We start from the raw sequence: 21,407 nt of genomic DNA, 5'->3' as shown, positions 1-21,407 counted from the left end.
AAGGAGAAACATATGTATGTGATGTTTTTTTTTTAAAATGGAATATTATACAGAAGTTCCTAAAAACAATTTTATCACTCAAATGAATGTTTCGAACTATTTCATAAAATGAGTGGACTGCCATATTATTGTAATATATATCTAATGCTCAAATTTTTTGCTTAAATTATTAATCTTAATTAGTAGAATTTGTACTTTTGTTGAAAATTTAGACTTGTTTATTGTTTGCAATATCTATATTATTGTTATTATATCACTAGGTATTTTATTTTAATTGTAGTTGCAAACCATTCAAAAAGATATATTATTATTTAATTTGATTGTCATAGCTTCATTTTATAAAGAGGTATATGTATCATAAATTTAATGTCTTGAGTGAGCGATCGATATTGCTTTTCATTGAAAAGATGCATGATAATTATTTTATATTATAGTATTTTAAATTATTAAGTTTGCTTGAATTCTGATCTTAAACAATGTTTATATAATTGTATTAAATACAAATACTATGTAGATCTACTATTACAATAATAAGGAAGACAAATTTCGTGATTCAAATAACATTAACATTAGATTCCGAGGTGATTTAAATTCAGGCAAATCTTACTTCTTGAAAATTTAAAAAAAAAAAGGCCTTTATACGGTTAACAACAACGATATCACCTACATTAAATGATTAAATAATAACTTTACAAAATAAAACAATTAAATTTCTAATAGTGGAAAAAATTATTGTTTTCATCTATAGAGTGCATGTGCAATATTAACATAGAGCCTTTGGCATGAGTGATATTTACTTTTACGCCATACCTTAAGTTTTCAATACTAAATTAACATTAAATTAAGAAAAAATAACTGAACAAATCGTAACACTTAAATATTTAAAAAAAAAACGTATTTCTAAACTACTTCACTTATTGCTAACTTAACTTTGTCACACTTTATAAACCTCATTGTATGAAGTAGAATTAAAATTGTGAATTTATTTTTATCCTTCCATGCTTATTCTAGTCTAATTATTTTGCAACCAAAATAATTGTTTTGATAATTTTGATATTAGACATAAAGGTAACATACAGATAATTAGTTAAATTATTAGTGTTGCACAATTATGTAGAAAATGCAATGCTTTTCGACGTAGTTTTGCTCGCTACCTATAAATGCTCGTGTAGATCCTGCAATATTGAGCATTGGAAACTTAAATTGTTAATGTTGGGAGTTCATCCAAAAAAACTGTTAATACTCTGTAGCGTTGATATATTCGTATAATAAATCTATATATGAATATTAGACTTTAGCCATAGTCTAATAAATGTATAATGTCAATCTAATATTAATATATAGATTATAATATCAACGACACCGTGTTTTTGCAGTTGTCGTATGACTTTGAATGGCACTTCCTACATTAACAATCAACAATATCCCTCGATTGTCCGAAACGCAGAAATCCTGTCTTCAGCTACGTATGTAACTAAAATAATGAAGCATTGGGTTCCTTAAGGAATTATTTCGAATGTAAGTGACATAAATATAATATAATACTCCAATGAAACACGCTACGAAAAAATCTATGGTGATAATATGTACGTTTAAATTAATGAAAAAAACGCAAAAAATTGAGGTGAATATGACTTAGTAGTAACTTCTCTCCAACTGATCCAACTCCAAACTGATGATACTTATGGAACCCTTGTGAAGGTTTATGGTCAAAAAATTGTGACTACAGTATCACAAAAAGACGCATATGCAGCAGAAAATCTAAATATAATTTATGTGAATTATAAATTAAAAAAGATATTGTGTACGTGTGTTTCCATTTACAGTGCCATATTGTAAAAAATTGCATTCTAAGATGAAAATTATTTTTAAAAAATATTATTTTTAAATTTTGTATTCACATTCACATACGCAGACAGAATGTACACCGTAATAGCAATAGTTAAATAGACCATATTATAGAAATGTACATATTTGTCAAATTACCTAAGATTATTATTATATATATTATATATAGTAATACTGTCATTATAAATAAATATATTGTTAGAGTATAATAGTCAAGCAACACTTATATAGGTGATAAGCGCATCTTATATAGTTAACATAGATTATATTATAAAATATTAGAAAGTCTTAATGTTTGGATGTAGGACTATAATATTCTCCGAAACGAAATTCTAAAATGTCTGTTTATCTAATAGTATATAAGTAACGTGTATGTTATTAATAAGAAAGAATATTTATATTGTTAATATTTTCATATTAGTTTACGCACGTTCATACATCACTAGCATATGGTAATTACTTTAAGTAACAAGTTTAATATTTTAACACCATAGGGTTTTGTAATAATAATTGATTAATTATGTGACAAAATTTGTTATATTATAAAATTCAAATTAAATATTTTATTTATGTAAATTTACTCTTTCATAGTATATATAGGATATATAAAAGCATATAAAAATAAAATTTTATGTCACTTTTTCAATTTTAATTACATTTATTTATGATAAATTGAACGTTAACGTATCTACGTAATTAACGGTGTTTAGCGCTAGACAATATCCATGTCTGACAAATTAAGTCAGTACCTATTACCTACCCAATGAATCTGTTCTTCCAAATAATAGCTATATTCTTTACATACTATTATTATGGTTTCTCCCATTAAATTGTAACGATTGTATAGTTTGTGATGTATATTTACATTAATTATATTTTTTTTCCTTAATAATGAATTTTATAAGAAAATATTTAAGTCACTGTGTATGAAAATATTGCATAACTTAAATAAGCACACCATTTAAGCAATCATGCACAACGAGGTGCTCATTGATAGTAATTCTAAAATTTCATATTTAAGTAACACTAGGGTTTTTTTTATAGATACACCACTTAGGTTTATAAATATGTAATAACAATATTAAAAAAGGTATAAAGTTATAAATTATTAGCTAGATACCATCAGAAATGTAGTTTACTCTCATAATGTATAGGTGCTAAACAAATAATCGAAAAGTGCACGAAAATTATACACGTATAAGGCAATGAAACGTATAGTTGAATATAAAACAATAGTCGAAGCCAAATAAAGTAATAACTGTTCAATAATAAAATAAATTTAAATACAATAATTCGGTAAGTTCATTCTTACATCACAATATGTAACATTTTCATAGTGATTAAATAAAAATGCCCACTGACGCACAAGATATATATTTTTTTTTCAAAAAAAAGTAGAATCGACGTCAAACTTGTTGGCTAAGTTGACTTTATAGAATTTTTTGTTCTAATTGTATATAATACTTATATTTCATATAAGTATTTAAAAAAACATTATTCGATACAATAATAAATAATTACAATATGAACGACGACGAGTCTATGCCGCTCTAAAGTTAGCCGTAGAGGGCGGGGCAGACTTGATTTTAGGATATTTACAATGCGCAAGAGTCGAGAAACTTATTAATCACTCAAAATTGAAAAAGTCAACTTAGCTGAAGTAATTTATGGTATGGTTCTTTAATTATGGCTCTTAATTTAGTACTTTAATTATATCAACTATCAGTCTAAGGTGTCAATATTGTCAATGTATCCTCTCCTTTGAAAGTTCTTACTACCTAAGTATATAATGTTTTCCAATCAATACTTTCTCACTATACTAATAATTTTATTTCAATCAATTCTTTTACGAATTTCAAATGAAATACTTTGGAAATCTGTGATAAACTTGCACTCGATGCGTTGCTATGTTGAAATTCAACTTGAAAGCTCAATTAAAGATAATTTTCAAAGTAGGGTGGTAGATATAACGTCTTGATACTTATATGTGGTCATTAATTAATAACATACAAAATTAGGACAATTTAAATACTAAAATATGAGATGTAACAAATAAATATTGTAAAACTTACTCCACTATCCTTTCCTTCATTATATTAGTAATATAGCTTGAATTCACCAAAATATGTACTTCGATCAAATTCCCTCAATATTTACCTATAGATTATTTTAACAAGTAATAAATAAAATTAATCTTAATTCCCACATACTTATTTTTATTTTTCACCGTTCATATCATTAGCTTGTATATATGCACAATTGTATTACGATTTATTCATACTTTATTTATCCTTCTCAAGACTCAAGTTGGGAATCACAAAATTGCAGTGATTTTTTAGGATAAACATAAAAATTTGTAAGTTTTTTACAAATATTTGTTTTTATCTATTGCCTTAACACATTGCGTACTGCGCCCAAACGTCCACCATTTAATTTTTTTCTCACCTATATATATTTAGTAAAATTATACAATGTCTATATTTAAAATATATAAGGTATAATTAGCAAAAAATGGCTCAACTTAGGCTTTCAAATAAAACAATCGTTGCTAGGACAAATCGTTTAATGTATATAAGAAAATAAAGCATATATAAGGAAAATATGGTAAATTATTTCAAAATTATTTAAGCTATCCTTTTCAAGTAAGTACAACTATGAAAATAATGATTTACAATATCATAATATATAGTTTAGTACAAAAAATATAGTTAAAAAATACAGAACCTCCTCCTTTTCGAAAAAGAAATCGGTTAAAAAGAAAACATTGTAGTGAAATATACAAAATTTTTTTAACGTAAAATTCAAGTTAATATTTTTTACTATAAATGAAAACCGTAATTATTTGGCATTTTTTTTAATATATCAAGTTCATTAAGTAATTAATTTTCTAAAAATATTTTTAATTTATAATGATTTTACTCGAGTTTTATATTCACTTTAAAAATATCTGACATTATTATTAATCGATATATTCTGTATTACTACCGTAGTCGACATAAAATATCTTTGTCATTCCGTTATATTATTTACTCTTTAATATTTAAGAACTGAACTAATATTTACCGAGGATATTTTTGTACATTATCAGTTAATTATATTCTTAATATTTTTTTATAATACTTTTGTAAAAGGCATCTCTGTAAACATATGTAGGTAAAAAATATAAAATTACATCAATATTATTTGAATAATTTTATTAATATTTAATTTTTAAAATTTACAAACTTTTACTAAAAAATTTAACTGAAGATTTTTTTATTTTCAACCAATGATAAAATATAATTATTGTAATATATTTAGTCTCATTAGCGTACGTATATTATAAATAACAAGGAAATAAACTTTTAACTAAATAACTTTTTATCATTTCTTCCTACCCACCATCGTTTAAGACGAGCGTTTGAAACTATGTTTTTTAGACTAATGTTATAAAAATAAATGAAATAATTTTCATGCTTGTGTAATATAAAAATAATGGTAAGTAGAATGGGAGCACTAAGATAATTCTGCACTATTCACTTGTATTTATTGGACTAAAAAAAAACATGGTTATCTATCAAAATATTATATTTTGGGAATATTAAGTACGTCAAATATTTCAGAATTTATATTTTTTGTTCATTAAAATGTAAGAAAATTAACTTATATAAGATAAGATGTCTTAAAATAAGTGTAGGTATCTAGTTCAAATGTACGCATGCATTGAATTTCGGGAGTTTTGCATATAAAATGAAATAATTAAATATTTAATAATTATAAATATTCGTGTATTGTGCTTTTATTAAACAATGTTTCCAATAAAATATTAAAAAGTAGACGTGTCGTTAATTTTTCTATCGTCAACCATTTTTTCTAGTATCGCAACAAAATATTTTAGTTCCGAATTTGTAAAATTGGACGATTCTTAACTTCTCTTGACCATTTTGGACGGAGAAATGTGGTAAAATTCTTCAGTTTCATTTAAATTCAACTGCAACAAGAAAAAGCAAAGATCAATATATTATAGAAACTATTCCATGAGAAAGAATATACCTCTATTCTGTAATGTAGAGCAATACATATATTTTTTTCATAAATGAATTTTATAAATAAGAAAGTAAATTGTTTTGAATAACATTTTTGAAAGGTAGTCCAGTACCACTAGATTAGTGGTACAAAGTAGACACTTTGAGTAAATATTTTTTGAACCAATCAATAGAGACCAGCAAGATGGTGTTAATATTAAAATCATAAGCCGAATAGGGCAAACCATAAATATTTTAAATTGTGCTTTGTCTTTCAAATATTTTTGGGTACACTAAAAGAATGTGATGAAATTAATTTGAAAAACCTTTTGTTAAAAATTATATCAATAAGTTCCATCTAGTGATGGAAAGGAGAATGTCATACGACAGCTCTCATTTTTTTAATTTATTTCATTTTATTATGATAGATGGTTCCTATTTTGAAAATATTTATAAATATTTATCTTCTATATATATAAAAACGAAAGGTCACTCACTCATCACGAAATCTCAGAAACTACATGTGCTAAGAATCTCAAATTTTGCATAGGAGTTATTTATAGGACGTAGGTGCTCGCTAAGACGGGAATTTGCAATATTCGACTTCTAAGGGGTTGTTTTTGGGGTCGAAATTTTGTATGAAACTTCGTTACTACAAATGCTAGGAGTCTCAAATTTTACGTAGACGTCACTAGGACGTAGCCATGGAGACAAAAATTAATAATACGCGGGTGAAACCGCGAGCGGGCCGCTAGTATACTATACTTTTGGATTCGATCTCAACTTCCCCAAATTTAAATACCATTCATTCATCTGTTTTGTTAATATAGAGCATGCAGCGTTTGGAAATTTAAGAAAATTACCTTATATCGAACAGTATATTGTGTTACTTTACGTTGTTTTTATATGGTCTGGCAGTTTTCCATTTTCATAACGGTCCCACATTTTCATATAAAGATTTTCTAAATTTTTGACGTAGGACTCACAGTCGAACAGGGTGCTTGTTAGACGCGCTTTCGCAAATTTCGCCCGAATATATCTGCGACTGAAATAAAAGAAATATATAATTGTTTATTGATCATATTCTGTCTGAATAAGAATACTCAATAAAAATAAATATTATAATTAAATGCCTATAATATGTCGCAATAACTTGTTTCTAAATTTATTTAATATACATCATTTTAGTTCACAGATGCGAGGGGCACAAGTGTGGCTGTACGGAGTGTTTTAACATTAGGTTCCCTCTGCCTATTCTGATGTGTGCGGGGTACAGGGTGAAGCTGATTTATTTAGTAAACAAAGCACGGTGTTAAGCTCCGATGGGCGATACATATTGAATAGATAATTGGACTATATTTTAGCTGTTTTACTTCTTCTTCTTTCTAAAGATATTTTTGACAATTATCTATATCTATATATATAAAATCGAAAGGTCACTCACTCATCACGAAATCTCAGAAACTACATGTGCTAGGAATCTGAAATTTTGCATAGGGGTTATTTATAGGACGTGGGTGCTCGCTAAGACGGGAATTTGCAATATTCGACTTCTAAGGGGTTGTTTTTGGGGTCGAAAGTTTGTATGAAACTTCGTTACTACAAATGCTAGGAGTCTCAAATTTTGCATAGACGTCACTAGGACGTAGCCATGGAGACAGAAATTAATAATAACATAGTTCACGCGGGTGAAACCGCGAGCGGGCCGCTAGTATATATATATAATCGAAAGGTCACTCACTCATCACGAAATATCAGAAACTACAAGTGCTAGGAATCTTAAATTTTGTATAGGAGTTATTTATAGGACGTAGGTGCTCGCTAAGACGGGAATTTGCAATATTCGATTTCTAAGGGGTTGTTTTTGGGGTCAAAAGTTTGTATGAAACTTCGTTACTACAAATGCTAGAAGTCTCAAATTTTGCATAGACGTCACTACGACGTAGTCATGGAGACAGAAATTAATAATAACATAGTACACGCGGGTGAAACCGTGAGCGGGCCGCTAGTATTTAATATAGGCAGGCTTTCGTAGTAGGTTCTACTGTTCATGTTCATGGTATTAATTACATATTGCATGAAATTTATATAAGATAAGAATTTATTATAACGTTAAATAAGTTAGTCCTAGTTAGGACTCGTTTAGTTCACTCTATAACAGAAGTAGTCTAGACTTTTAATCTTGAAAGCCATTGTAATAAAAAATTTAAGTTATGTTCTGATAAAGAGTAATAGAGTTATTTAATGCGATATGTACCTATATCGACCTTATTTTAATATCATACTTACGAATACTAGGAGGAATAAAAGGTATAATTAAATACACCTTATATTCCTACCCTACTATTAAGTACACCTAATTATATTACATACAAAGGTAACGCGATCGTGGACTTGACGACTGTCTATGGGACCCCTAGTATCCATCTAGTTCATCCCTATATATTTCAGTAATTATTATATGATTTTCAGTAATTCAGCAAATTTTTGAGAATTTATGATTTGTCATCTCTCATGTTATACCCTGTATATTATTTACAAAATACCTCCATAGTCGTAGGTCCATCCATCTCTATATTTTATGGGTGAACAATGGATTTTAGCTTTGAATAGATATGTCCGTATAAACATTTTTTTATTAATTTTTCAGGACTGGTAACATTTTTGGGGTGGGTAAAAGACTAATCTGGGGTGGGCACGGACTACCCGGCCGCTCTTATTCCTTCGTCCATGTACCTTCTGAGTAAAATTTTACCTTCTGAGTAAACTTTTGTTATCAATAGCATTGGTTAGTTGCTTGCCGTAAAAAGAATGTTGTATATCTTAAATATTTATTTTGTTTTTTGATAAAATAAAAAAAAAGGAGTAGAATAATCTAACGCAAAATTTAATATACTCAGGAAATTTATGCAAATTCAAATACGCCAAAGAAAATATAAACTAAATATGTACTTTATTTTCAAAGTTAGAACTGTACTATCGATTCGTTGACGATGCGTAGCGCTCAGTGATTAGCCTCGAATCATATGTCGCATGTAATATTGCTAAGTGAGTCATGTTGAGGCTGACTGATAATATCATGAGAAAAAATCGTATAATGAAGAAAAAAAATATTAAGCTAATGATGTTATTTATATGTTTATTCTCAATTATATTAAGGTATCAAAATAGCAAAAATTGTAACCTACTGTACTGCTAAAATAGGACAAAAAATATTCAAATTTTGTTTGAGTCTCTTAAAATATCTACATATGTAAACGTAAACATTTTAACCAAGTTTACGTGCGTACCGTACGTTACTACAAAATTTGACCTATATTTTTTGTAACGTCACGCTGTATCCTACACACAGCAGGGTAGGTAGAGGGAGCTTAGTGCTAAGACATTCCACTCTCCACATTCCTCGGAATTCTGGAGGTATTGCGTGTTGAATGGCGGAACTCAACGCCGCGCTTTGCCTCGACACCAGAGTGACGAAATGATATAATATTAAATATTTCATTTCCGAGTGGGAACCGAACCAACGACCTGTCACGTTTACAGTCACGCTCGTGCCCCTGCGCCACGACTGGCCTTAAATGGTTGGAAAAATCAATACATAATAAATACATACCATCCTTTGGTATTACAATTCTAATTCTTACTTATGTACATTATAATTTATGTCTTTCCTCTGTTATGTGTATTATTTTACGTGCAAGATTATAATAGAATAGACCCTCGTGGCGCAGCGGCACAAGGGTGTGACTGTAACGCGACGGTTGTGGGTTCGATCCCCACTCGAGGAAGTGAAATATTTATTTACGTTTATATTTCCATTTTTTCGCTCTGATGTCGAGGCAACGTTCTAGGAATAGAATACCCCCCTCTGCATACCCCGCTGTGTGCAGGAAACAGCGTGATACAGCGTGAAGCTATTTTTTTTTATTTTAATAGATCATAATAGATTTTCATAGAATTCATATGTTATGCGATATTTTTATTCGATTTAAAAGTACTTTAACTGTACCTAATATTTTATAACTCTGTCGTAAATTTTACTTCAATTTGTTGCATGGATTGAAATACGAAATACGTTACGAGTAAATCGTTTTAAGGGCCCTCTTACCAACGAGGTCAATTTAAGTGGTTGTTAGCTGTATGAAAATACCCAATCCTTCTATAAAATCCTTTATATTTCGTGTAATAGACCCTTGTATGTGGACAGTCGTGGGGTATGAGCATATAAATGTAAAGTCATTTCAAATGAGTTTGAACTCACAACCTGTCGCTAATAAATATTTAATTTCCTTTCAATTCCCACTTCAGGATATGAAATATTTGTACTGATATCAAGGCAAAGTGCGGTGTTGAGTTCTGATACTCAACACCCCAGAATTCGGTGTGGAAAATGGGGAACGAAGTGTCTTAACAGCTGTGTCGTACAAAAAAATCCTGTAATTTCTATACACAATACTTACAAAACAACAAACGCTATTAAATATATCTATAGCCATGTTATATTCATTAATATTAAGGTTTCTTATTAATTAATTAATTTAATTATACTTGGACAACGTTCATACTGGCAAGACTTACTAAAATTATAATTAAATTTTTAAACTATAAGGCTTCATTAAAACGTGTTACCGTTAGTTAAACTAAATAGAAAGTGTATTTAAACTGATTATATTTAAAGTTTAAACTAACCTACAATAACATAATAATAATGCCGCGGCACTAACTTTTGAATAAACGAGTAGAGCTTAGTAACAAATTATAAATACTTTATTATGTTTTCTAATTATATTATTTTTTATATATAATTTTTCATGATTATAAAATATTTCATAATTAATAATATGTACTGTAATTACGGTACAGATTGGAAGTTTGCTTTCTACTCGAAGAAATAAAGAAAAATCCCGCACACAGCAGGGTGGGCAGAGAGAACCTAGAGTTAAGACTCTACGTTACCCATTTTCCGCTGAATTTAGGATGCATTGCGTGTTAAGTAGCGGAATTCAACGCCGCGCTTTGCCTTGACGCCAGAGCGAAGAAATGAAAATAAAATCTAAATTTCCTCTGGTAGCGAGGCACAAATGCACAAAGCTTGGCGTTGTGTTCCGTGTCTCCAGAATTAAGCGGAAAGTGGGGATCGGACGTGTCTTAATGGAAAATGAGCATTTTAAAACTAGATTTAAGACACTAGGTTTCACTCCGAATCCTGCTATTTGCGGTATACAGAGTGAAGCTAAAAAAAAATATCAAGTAATAAAAAGATAATATACAATTTTTTAACAATTAATAAATAATTAATTATTTTGTTCACTTAAATGCCAACTAAAGTTACCTGCCATTCAACCTGCCTAAAATTCGATTTACTTTTTTTAAATAAAAAAAATAAGTAAAGTAAATAATTGTATTTTACTTACTATTCTGTATTGGATCCGAGTGCCACAGCTATTTCTTCATAGTGTTTCGTATCTTTTGCTATAAGTTCTGAGCAATTCAAAGCTTTTAGTTGCGAGGCTGCCACTCTGAAAAGTATTAGACTGACCATTTTTATTTAAAAAAAAAAACTGGTCAAGAGCGAGTCGGACTCGCCCACCAATGGTTCCGTACCAAATTCAGAATTGTAGATGAACAGAAAGTATAAATTATAAAAGTTTACAAACTGTTATTAATGCAAAGTTATTGCACTAACTTTGTATGAAATGAACTACAATTACGTTTGTAATAATTTTTATATGAAAATTTATATAAATTTTCAATTTTCGGAATTTTCTTTATACTGCAAGTTCTCATTTTTAATAGTAGGAAATAAATATCCTATAGTATCAAATACTCTCAGTAGGTTAAACAATAATTAATATATTTATAAAGAATCACCTCGATGCTAACGTTTCCCCCGGCAGCGTCACTACAGGAGTGTTCGTCCATAAAATATCCATAGTAGTGGTATGACCATTACATAGAGGTGTGTCTAAGCACACATCAGCCAATTGACCTCTTCTCACGTGTTCTTCTTTGCACGATATTTTAGAAAATATGACGCGTCCTTGTGGGATTCCTGAAATTAAATAATGAAATTAGGATAACGATATATGAATAGATCTTATAACTTAATTAAATTAAAATATTTTATAAATAGTTTTAGAACTTATCCTAACTATCATAATGGAATTAAAATAACATATTATATACAATACAATAGGAAATGAAAAAAATTAAACTATTATCTGATATAATCATTCAATATATGTACCTTGCTTTTCCATATATTTTTGTATATTGGGTACACCAGCAACCGGAAAATTTAAAAGCCAGAGAATACTATTTGGCACTTTTTTTAAAATATTCACCCAAATTTCCGCTATTTTTGGATCAGTTTTGTAAAGTTGGTTAAAATTACAAAATACTATAGAATCTTCGGAAAGGCCATATTGTTGTCTGGTCGTTAATATAATGTTTTTAAATATTATTTCTCCTGAAGCAATTTTTCTATGACGTAAATTAATAGATATTCCATTTTCAATAGCAATACCATTTACATATACCTGTAAACAAAATACTTATAAAAAAATCGTTTAATTGACAATTTTCGCCAATAACTCTTTAAGATTTATACAAGTACCTGTTCCTGTTTTGGATTTATTGTCCACTCTATAACGTACCTAGGAATGTAAATTTCTCTTATATTTACTTGTATTGGTTCCAAATTTTTAAATGTTAAAGTTTCTTTAATATGTTTTACAATTAAATGTTCGTCAACATTGATATTTTCCGAAGCATTTACTACACCTACATTATAATTTCTTAATTTTTCGTCTTTTATAACGACATCATATCGCACTTTTAAATGCGGAAACATTTGTTTATGATCACCCACAAAGTAAGTAAATGGCATAAAGGCAAACTTTTCACTGAAATCTGAAGCCGTTGACATTGGACTGGAGACTTCATCAGTGATTAAATAATCCATATAGTCCGCACCACTAGTTCCTGGATAACCAAGCCACATAACTTGTATTGGGGCAGGTCTCATAGCAAATATTTCATTTCTAGCACCTTTCGTATACCCATTCATATTAACTAGAATATCTATATTATCACTATATATTCTCTTAGCAGTATCAACATTACAAGCAATTTGTGATAAATCAACAAAATGTTCAGATTCTTTCATTATCTTACTACGGAATGTGGTTCCATCGTCTGAATTTAGAGCATAACAAAATATTTCTACGTTAGTCCGATTATGTAACCCTGGTATAGATTGCATAAGGTGAGAGGTAGGGTGGTTACCGAAATCACTGCTAACGTAGCCGATTCTCAGTCGCCGACCATGTCGGGTTCCGTGATTAAATACACTTGAAGGATTCATTTTAATTTTTTCTAAATATAAATTAGCATGTCGGGCGGCTATTTCTTTCCTTGCTCTATTCGACAATGGATAAAGGATGGAATGATGTGGATGGACAGAAGACAATTTATCACTGTGTAACAATTGATTTTCTACTATCGTTTTTATATTTCGCATACGTTCGTCGTAATCGTCCCAGTCGCAAATTATTTGCAAACAATGTACTAAATTGCAGTAAGCATCTGGAAAGTCAGGTTTTATTTTCAAGGCGTTCCGATAAGATGTTATCGCTTCGGTGACATTGCCCATATCTTTGTAAATGCTGGCTAGGTTGCAATGCGCGTCGGCGAATTGAGGGTTTATTTCGATAGCTTTTTTAAAACAAGTAAGAGCACCGTTCGCATCTTGCATTTCTCGTAAAGTGTTTCCCATATTGCTGTAAGCGTCTGCGAATGTCGGTTGTATACTTATTGCTTCACTATAATGGTATAAGGCATCCTGAAATTTGCCTGCAAATTGATTAAAGTGTTTTTTTATACTTTGTTACGAAGTATATTTTAAAATAGTTATAAAATATACATGTTAATATTATACTGTTATATAGTAAAGGTAATAAAAGGAATTATTTTTGAAAATCAAATTAGAAAATACTATATTTCTTAAATATTTAACAAAATATAAGGAAATTTATAAAAATCGCTGTATTATATATTTAAAGCACTAATCATTATTACCGTTTCTTACGGAACAATTCAAAAAACTTCTAAAAATTTATTATTGAAATTAAAATATATAAGCTGATGCGTAATTCCATATAATTGCCGGTAATAGAGTTAACGGTGCTTAAGGTGCATTAATGAGACATAACTGCGTGTTTGGGTGTACACAATGCAGCGCTGGTACCGACGCTGTTCTACATCAGTGAAACGTGAATGCTGAGATGAAGAAATCTCTCCGTAAGACATGCGCAGTCAATCTAGCTAACTGAATCCACAATGGATAGAGAAGCAGATATCACGGTGAGAATGAAAATAAGAGGCTCAGGTAGCTTGAGAATGTACGGAAATAAATGAGAATAAAATGGCTAAAAAGATTTATGAAGGAGGAGTGAATGGTAAGAGAGAGGAGTTCTCTGCTGACTCTCAAAAACAAAGTAACGATAATATTAGAGGGAGGTGGTAAAAAGCATGAGAATTCTCCATGGGGAATGTATAAGTAGAATGATGAGAGTAGACAAGGCCAAAGAGATATACAGAGGCCATAGCGTTTCACCCTCAAAAAATGCCATAAAAATAACTTATTATTTATTACAAAGACTTAACTTTTGAACTAAAAATATACAATCTCAATATATATGTATGTTATTGGGTGCGACATAGATAATTATAATTAGAATTGTTGTATAATAAATTTCATAGGTTTAAATTCCCGTTGCTTATATTGGACCATGAAACCATGGAGCTATTTGTAACGGCTTGTTTGCGACAAAGAACAATATTGGTTTCCGCTGTCCTATCCTGTTTTGGGTGAGGAAATGAAATGGGAATGATTTATCATTGGGTTTTCGCAATGCATTTATTGCCAAGTTGCAAAATATACTGTGGCACAGTGAGCTAATCCGATGATTGTGGATTTGATTCCCGTTCGGGGCAGTTAATTATTTTAATTTTCTCTCTTTAATTAGAGAAAGTGCGGTTTTAAGTTTTGCTTAAGGGAGTGACAATTCAATTGCTTTCCCATAATGCTACCTTACTCCTCAAAGAACTAAGTATAATAACTATCTCAAATTTCAACTTTTTACGTAGTAGTGATATTAATTTGTGTTGTCTGTCAGTCTCTCAGCTAACGGAAATTTATATATAACTATTTTAAATACAACAAATATAAATTCCAGAAATTCAAGACCACTTAAAATTTATATTTATCTTAACGCTAATACTATTGCGAAAAGACCACTTTGAGCGATTACGTGATGTTTCCGCAATCTGTCACATAACACTGATGAAAGAGAGAAAAAGAGAAACACATCACCAATAGTTTGAGCTGTTTTGTCCGCAATATACGGAGCCTACGACAGTGTTAAATTAAATTTAAATTTAATTTATCAACATAAAAGAAAAAAAACACAAAATATTTTTACAATATTAAACATTTAAAAAAATATCTTGTTAGCTTAACTTTAATATAAAAATCAAACTCTGAATCACAAGTTTCAAGAAGGTATTACGCGACAATTTCAAAAAGTCACTTATATTAGTTTCGCTTCAGTGCAAGCGACCTTTGCTTTACACTATGTATACCGCTAAGTAAGTCTTAACGAGATTTATTTAGACTGTGCAGATATATTAAGCCAATTCTATTATAGTACAAGAATCCACTAAGCCGATTTCGAAGTAAATCTACTAATAGAGAATTATCGAGTTTCATAGTTTACAATACTTCTAGTTTTTTTGGAAACGTATAAATTTTGAATGTAGCGAGACTTAAATTCGCGCCTCTTGGAAATCGTACAAGCGCTCTAAATAAGTATATTTCTTTTTCTAGCATGGAATAATATTTTTAAACTGTTAAATATGATAAATAGAATAATAATGTTAATGATGATGATATGAAAATCTTCTGTTACATATAACATTTATATATAACTAATATTGTTTTGGATACTGTCAATAATATTTGAAAATATTACTTTTTAAAGGTTGCCTGGTAGAGATCACCTGTGGTTGATAAGGCCGCCTTTACAGCACTTTTCATTTGTTTCTTTTTTTTTCTATTTTTTGTTTAAGTTAATTTATGTTTGTTTTTCGTCTTGTTTTTTAGTAAGTTAATTAATACCAATTATGGTGTAATAAAGTATTAAAATAAAATAAAATAAATAAATATTTGGTGTTCAGAAATATTTGATGATTCATACATATAGGAATGTATGTATGTATGTACTAAGTCCATAAATAATCCATAAATAATAGTAAATACGTATTTCGACGGTCCTTAAGTAAAAATCGAAAGTGAATAATTGCAAGTATCTTTCAATACTGTTTTAAAAACACTAAAACTGTGTTTAAATAACACATAAATAACATTTTTTTTAAATAAAAACAAAATATTAAAACTATTCTTCTTAGTAGTTAAAGAGAGCGATAAAAAACTATGGAGCATTAATTTGAACTGGTCATTTTAACTATATACTGGCAAGTGTAACGTTTTAAGAACGTTAATTTTAAAACATTGTTTTAATTACATTAGGAGCGTATATATAATTATAGCAAACATCACTAATTCATTTAACAATGATTAACATGAAATTATCATGAAGTAATTAAATTAACTACTCGTATAGAATTATATTGTGTTGTATAATTTTCATTGATACAAGGTTTTGGCCCTTGCTTCACACATTTTATTTGTATATTTTTATAACTAACAAGAATTCCAAAAATCATATTTTTACCTTCTATTAGTTGTATCGAGTCCCCCTGACGTGTTTTTTTTAGTTTATATTCAATGTACAGATTTTACCCCCTTTACAGTTTTATTATATATAGATATCTATAACTTTTTTATAACTAATAATTCTTATGTCTTTTCTTATATTTCTAAGAATATGTGTACCAAGTTTCGAGACAATCGATTGACTTATTTATATTTATAATATTAGTATGATCACACAAGACTATACCACCGTACCTTGCTGTTGAAGAAGCGATGCCAAATTACTATGCGTCGCTGCGAAATTCGGAAACACTTCCAACGCCTTCATATATAAGCTGGTGGCTTCATTAATTTTACCCTGTTCCCTTTTGACGTTTCCAAGATTATTAAGAGTATCCACGTGCGAGGGGCAGAGGTACAACGCCTTGTTATAACATTCTTCAGCTTCACCAACCAGTCCTTTCTCCTTAAGTGCATTGGCGAGATTGCAATATGCATCAGGGAAATTAGGTTGCAGTTCTATAGCCTGCCTGTAAGTATCTATAGCTAGATCTATGAACCCTTGTTTATAGTACAGGCATGCCAAGTTGCCGTGTAAGATGCCGTTGTTTGGTGGAAGCTTCAGCGACTGGAGATACACTGCTAGCGCCCTGTAATAATAAACGGTCTGTGTTCGTTGATTGAGCTTTTGTTTTGATAGCACTTTTCGAAACAATAGTAGTGTTGCCATAAATAATAAATATTTAGTTTTACGTTTTCAAGGTTGTTGGAAACTTTGGATTCTCAGAGGCATTGAAAGTATTGATCTTTCTTCGTGTTTATTGTATTTGATAATATATTATTATAGAAAAGTTATGATATTATTTAATAATATATCTTTAAAATATTAGATTATAATGGAACATAAAAATATTCCTATATTCATAAAAAAAAAATAATAATAACATAAATAGTATTTTCTGCTGTATCTACAGGAATAATATTATGAAACTATTTTTTTGTTTTTTAATAATATTTTATAGCAATTTTAAAAATACATCAAAACTGTTAAGAAAATTTTCATATTTCTGTTCGTACAACAGTAACAATAAATAATTGATAAGAAACTACGGAACATAACCTTATGTTAAAGATAAAACTAATTCTATAAGTACTACTATTATAACACGTGAAAAACAATAACTTTTATCAGTAAGCTTCAGGAAAAGCCTCTTACAATATTTTGTAGGAAAAATAACATATTAAATAGAATCGGAAGACAACTTTGATTCTAAGAAAGTTTTAGTATTTGATTGAGTATATACATTCTCAATAAATACAAATAATAATTTTATATAATGGAATAAAATAATATTTCTACTAAGTTAATAAAATCAATGTAATTTTCTCCCAGTCTCTCATAATTGCGGGTACGTTTCACGGTCGAGAAACTATTATATTTAAAATACTTATGTTTCCCCGCTATAGTAAGGCAAAATTCTGTCAACCGACATATACCTAATATATCTTTAAAAAAGCTGAAAGTGAACAAATTAGTTATCTTTACCGCATAAAACAACCTCTCTTTCGTTTTTAATATATACGAGTAAATGTATGGATAAATTAAGTTTGTATTTTTTTAATTAAATTAATTAATAACTACACTTTTTTGAGGCTTAACTTAATTCTAAATAAATACTCCCATTGTACTCGGTATCGGAAAATTTGTAGTGGAACTAAAACCATAAACAAGCAGGCAAATGAATTAACTGAAATTAGATGTAGCACTCATTGATTCCTATTTTTAACTGCGTGATTTTTTTTTAAAATTTAACCTTTCATCATTTAATTCTTTCTCACCCTGCATATAGCAGGGTAGGTAGAGAGAATCTAGTGTCAAAATACTTCACTCTCCACTTTCCACCCGTTCTACATTATTTTATGTGGAAATTTTAAAAATGTATTAATTAATTCGGAAAATGATTTTGAATCCTTTAAATAACAAAAAGTTCGTCTTTTCCTAAGTACTGACACATCTTCTTCAGAGTCCAACACCCATGGACTCATTGCATCCATTGCTTCATAATATCTTCTTAATATTCTACTTTCGTTGTTAAGACAGAAGACTCCTGCGAGGATAACGCCCATATATGCTGATGTTATCTTCGTCTACAATGGTTTAAATATAAATACTGTTTTTATTACCCTTGAATCTAAAACAATAGCTATCTGGTTTAATTTTTCTCTAAAATTATTTAATTGCGGGCTGTGCTGTTTATTCTTCTCTACATTGACGTATGCTCATGACTCTTAACATTCTTTTATTTTTATTGATTAGCAGAAATAAATTCTCCATTACTTTAAAAACTCGCTTTGTTCTAATGACATCGATGAGGTTTGCCAGTCGTTTTCTATTGGTCGTTGTAAAATGGTATTAATAAAATAAATAAATAAATAATAATAATAATACTTGCTTGGAGGTCTCTTGAAATAATAATTAAAGATTCTCATAAGGATGAATTTTATGTAATAATTCTACCATGTGGGGTTGAAAGTGACGCTTCTGCCTTGACCACACATGTACCTTTGTGCATCTACAAATTCCTTATTATCAAATTTATAATTTGTAAAGCATATGAATAAATTATCTAGTTAGTATCTACGACCTTTATCATTAATAAAAAAAAATCCTTATAAATTTATCTTATTTGGTAGACTATTAAATAACGCAAAATAAAGGAGGACATATAAACAAAAGAAAGATATATGATATACTTAATTAATACTAAAAACATAATCATATTCTTATCATTTTCATTCATCATAGTCATTTTATTAGAAGGATATGATTTTTTTTTAAACATTCCTTTATTCTCTAATTAAGCTTCGTTATTTAAGTATATCTAATATAAAATATGTAGATCCAAAAAACAAAACATATTTCAAAATTCGCAATAATTTATTTGCAAATATATTAATAATTTTAACCTAAAAAAATATAATATACGTAAATACGTATAATATGTGAATATGATATATGTATATAGTAAAATTGTAGTACTTTTATGAAAAATACGCTATTATCACTAAAGCTTTAGTTCGTTGTAGCTCATTTATGCCACCTTTCATAAAATTCGCAGCAAAATGCACCCATTAGACTTTCATACTTTATAAATTAGAAACTTTAAAAGATCTATAACCAAATAAAAATATCATTTTAAATAATTATATTAGGTTTTTATATAAAATTAGCCGATTGAACCGTTGTGGCTCAGTAGAACGGCATCTCATTGTAAACACAGTAGTGAGTTCAATTACCAAGCCAAAGGAAAAATAACTTCTTTTTATACGTAAGAGCCAATGCCTCGATAGTTAAACTACAGGTGGAGCATGGTGGAGTGTCTAACACTAGGTTTTCTCTGACTGCCCTGCTCTAGATATGAAGAATACATTGTGACACTATTTATTTGAATTACAAACGCACTTAATGCAAAATTTACAAAATGTCAAATGAACTAAAGTACTATTAATAAATATACACCGAGAAACGGAATGAGTCCTATTTTCCATAAATATTAAACGTAATTTACATTTTATTAGAAAAATATTCTATCTTTAGACGACCAGTAAATATGAAAAATAACCAAAACTTTGGTTTCACCAATACACAATATTTTTTAACATAATATTTCTTAAATGTTTATTATTTTATTACTTCTTTTGTTTTAGTTGACAGTTTTATAATTATTTATTGCTGAATACAATAGGTAATTCATATAATAGCGCATTTAAAACATTTTTTTAAAAGTTACTAGGAATAATATGTGGTAGGTAAAATTAAGGTTTCTTTTTCTGTTTTTTAATTAAAAAACGTAAATAATATTCCATTTTCCTACAGTACCCACCATTTAACACTGAATGTTATCATACAAAACATTTGAAACATTATAATTTAAATCTTTGTAATTATTTCTCATTCGCAGAGCATGCTTAATAGATAAAAGTAAAAAAAAATAAAAAATCGCTCAATTATAAGAGGCTCTACATTTTTTTAATAATAGCATATAGCAAGGTAGAGAGAGAGATTTTGAGAACTTTGTGTCAAGATACTCCGTTCCCCAATTTCCGACAAGTTCTGGAGATATTGCGTGCTGAGTGGCGGAACTCAACACCATAGTAATTAAAATTAATATTTACCTTTTGATTTTATTTTTGAACCAGTCCACGCAGCCATTTGATATGTCCTGAGAGAATTTCGGGGGCGCGATGTTGATAATGGTGTATACGACCACGCATTGGTAGTCCATGTTAATAGAATCCCACCAATCACCACCAGTAGGACATGAACAAGCGCAAGCGCTGCCAACACGCGATGACCTTCACCGCGACATAACAAAAAAATAAACAAAGTATTTTGTTTAGAAATTAAATATTTTTTTAATTAATTAATATCGTTATTAGAATTAATTAAATAAAAGTTTGGCTGTATGTTTACGTTTCGTAAGACGAAATATCGATTTGGCAAAACGCGACGATGTGACGCGGAGAGCACGACGCGACTGCGGGCCGGCACTGGACTTTCCCGCGAATACATGTATGGCGTTAGATATCGCCATCCCACTTATATGAGGCTAAATCCCGGGAAATTTGTTATGTTTAAAAAAATATATTTTTTAGTAAAAAACATCTAGTATAAAGTATATAGTAAATATAGGCCAGTCATGGTGCAGGGGCAAAGAGTGCTACTGTAAAACCGACTTTTTCTAGGTTCGATCCCCACTCGAGAAATTGAAGTATTT

The 21,407-nt window shown here is 29.3% G+C and overlaps 1 protein-coding gene across 1 annotated transcript; it reads right to left on the bottom strand.

The window, feature by feature from the left end:
- Window positions 1–5,397: 5,397 nt before the first annotated feature.
- LOC146527246 (UDP-N-acetylglucosamine--peptide N-acetylglucosaminyltransferase 110 kDa subunit-like) lies at window positions 5,398–21,166 on the bottom strand. Its single transcript, XM_085205513.1, has 9 exons — window positions 21,104–21,166; window positions 20,806–20,985; window positions 16,885–17,279; window positions 12,469–13,706; window positions 12,100–12,391; window positions 11,724–11,904; window positions 11,267–11,371; window positions 6,716–6,897; window positions 5,398–5,818 (listed from the first exon to the last, which is right to left on the bottom strand). Exons 2-8 carry the CDS (start codon window positions 20,913–20,915, stop codon window positions 6,744–6,746), a joined length of 2,475 nt encoding a protein of 824 aa, XP_085061639.1. The 5' UTR covers window positions 20,916–20,985; window positions 21,104–21,166; the 3' UTR covers window positions 5,398–5,818; window positions 6,716–6,743.
- Window positions 21,167–21,407: the final 241 nt, after the last annotated feature.

This window comes from Heliconius melpomene, chromosome 21 (genome assembly GCF_056956725.1).
Source record: "Heliconius melpomene rosina isolate 202511_hmr_F chromosome 21, ASM5695672v1, whole genome shotgun sequence".
NCBI classification, from domain to species: domain Eukaryota; kingdom Metazoa; phylum Arthropoda; class Insecta; order Lepidoptera; family Nymphalidae; genus Heliconius; species Heliconius melpomene.
The sequence above is the reverse complement of the archived record's forward strand: the minus strand, read 5'-3'. Positions and strand labels throughout refer to the sequence as shown.

Bases quoted from the DNA above. Each gene is read 5' to 3' on its own strand.
- LOC146527246 (XM_085205513.1), bottom strand. From the start codon at position 20,915: ATGGACTACCAATGCGTGGTCGTATACACCATTATCAACATCGCGCCC. The intron at 17,280-20,805 runs GTAAATATTAAT...TTATTATTACAG, and splicing joins TTCAAAAATAAAATCAAAAG to GGCGCTAGCAGTGTATCTCC. The intron at 6,898-11,266 runs GTAAGTAAAATA...CTTTTATTTCAG, and splicing joins CTCGGATCCAATACAGAATA to TCGCAGATATATTCGGGCGA.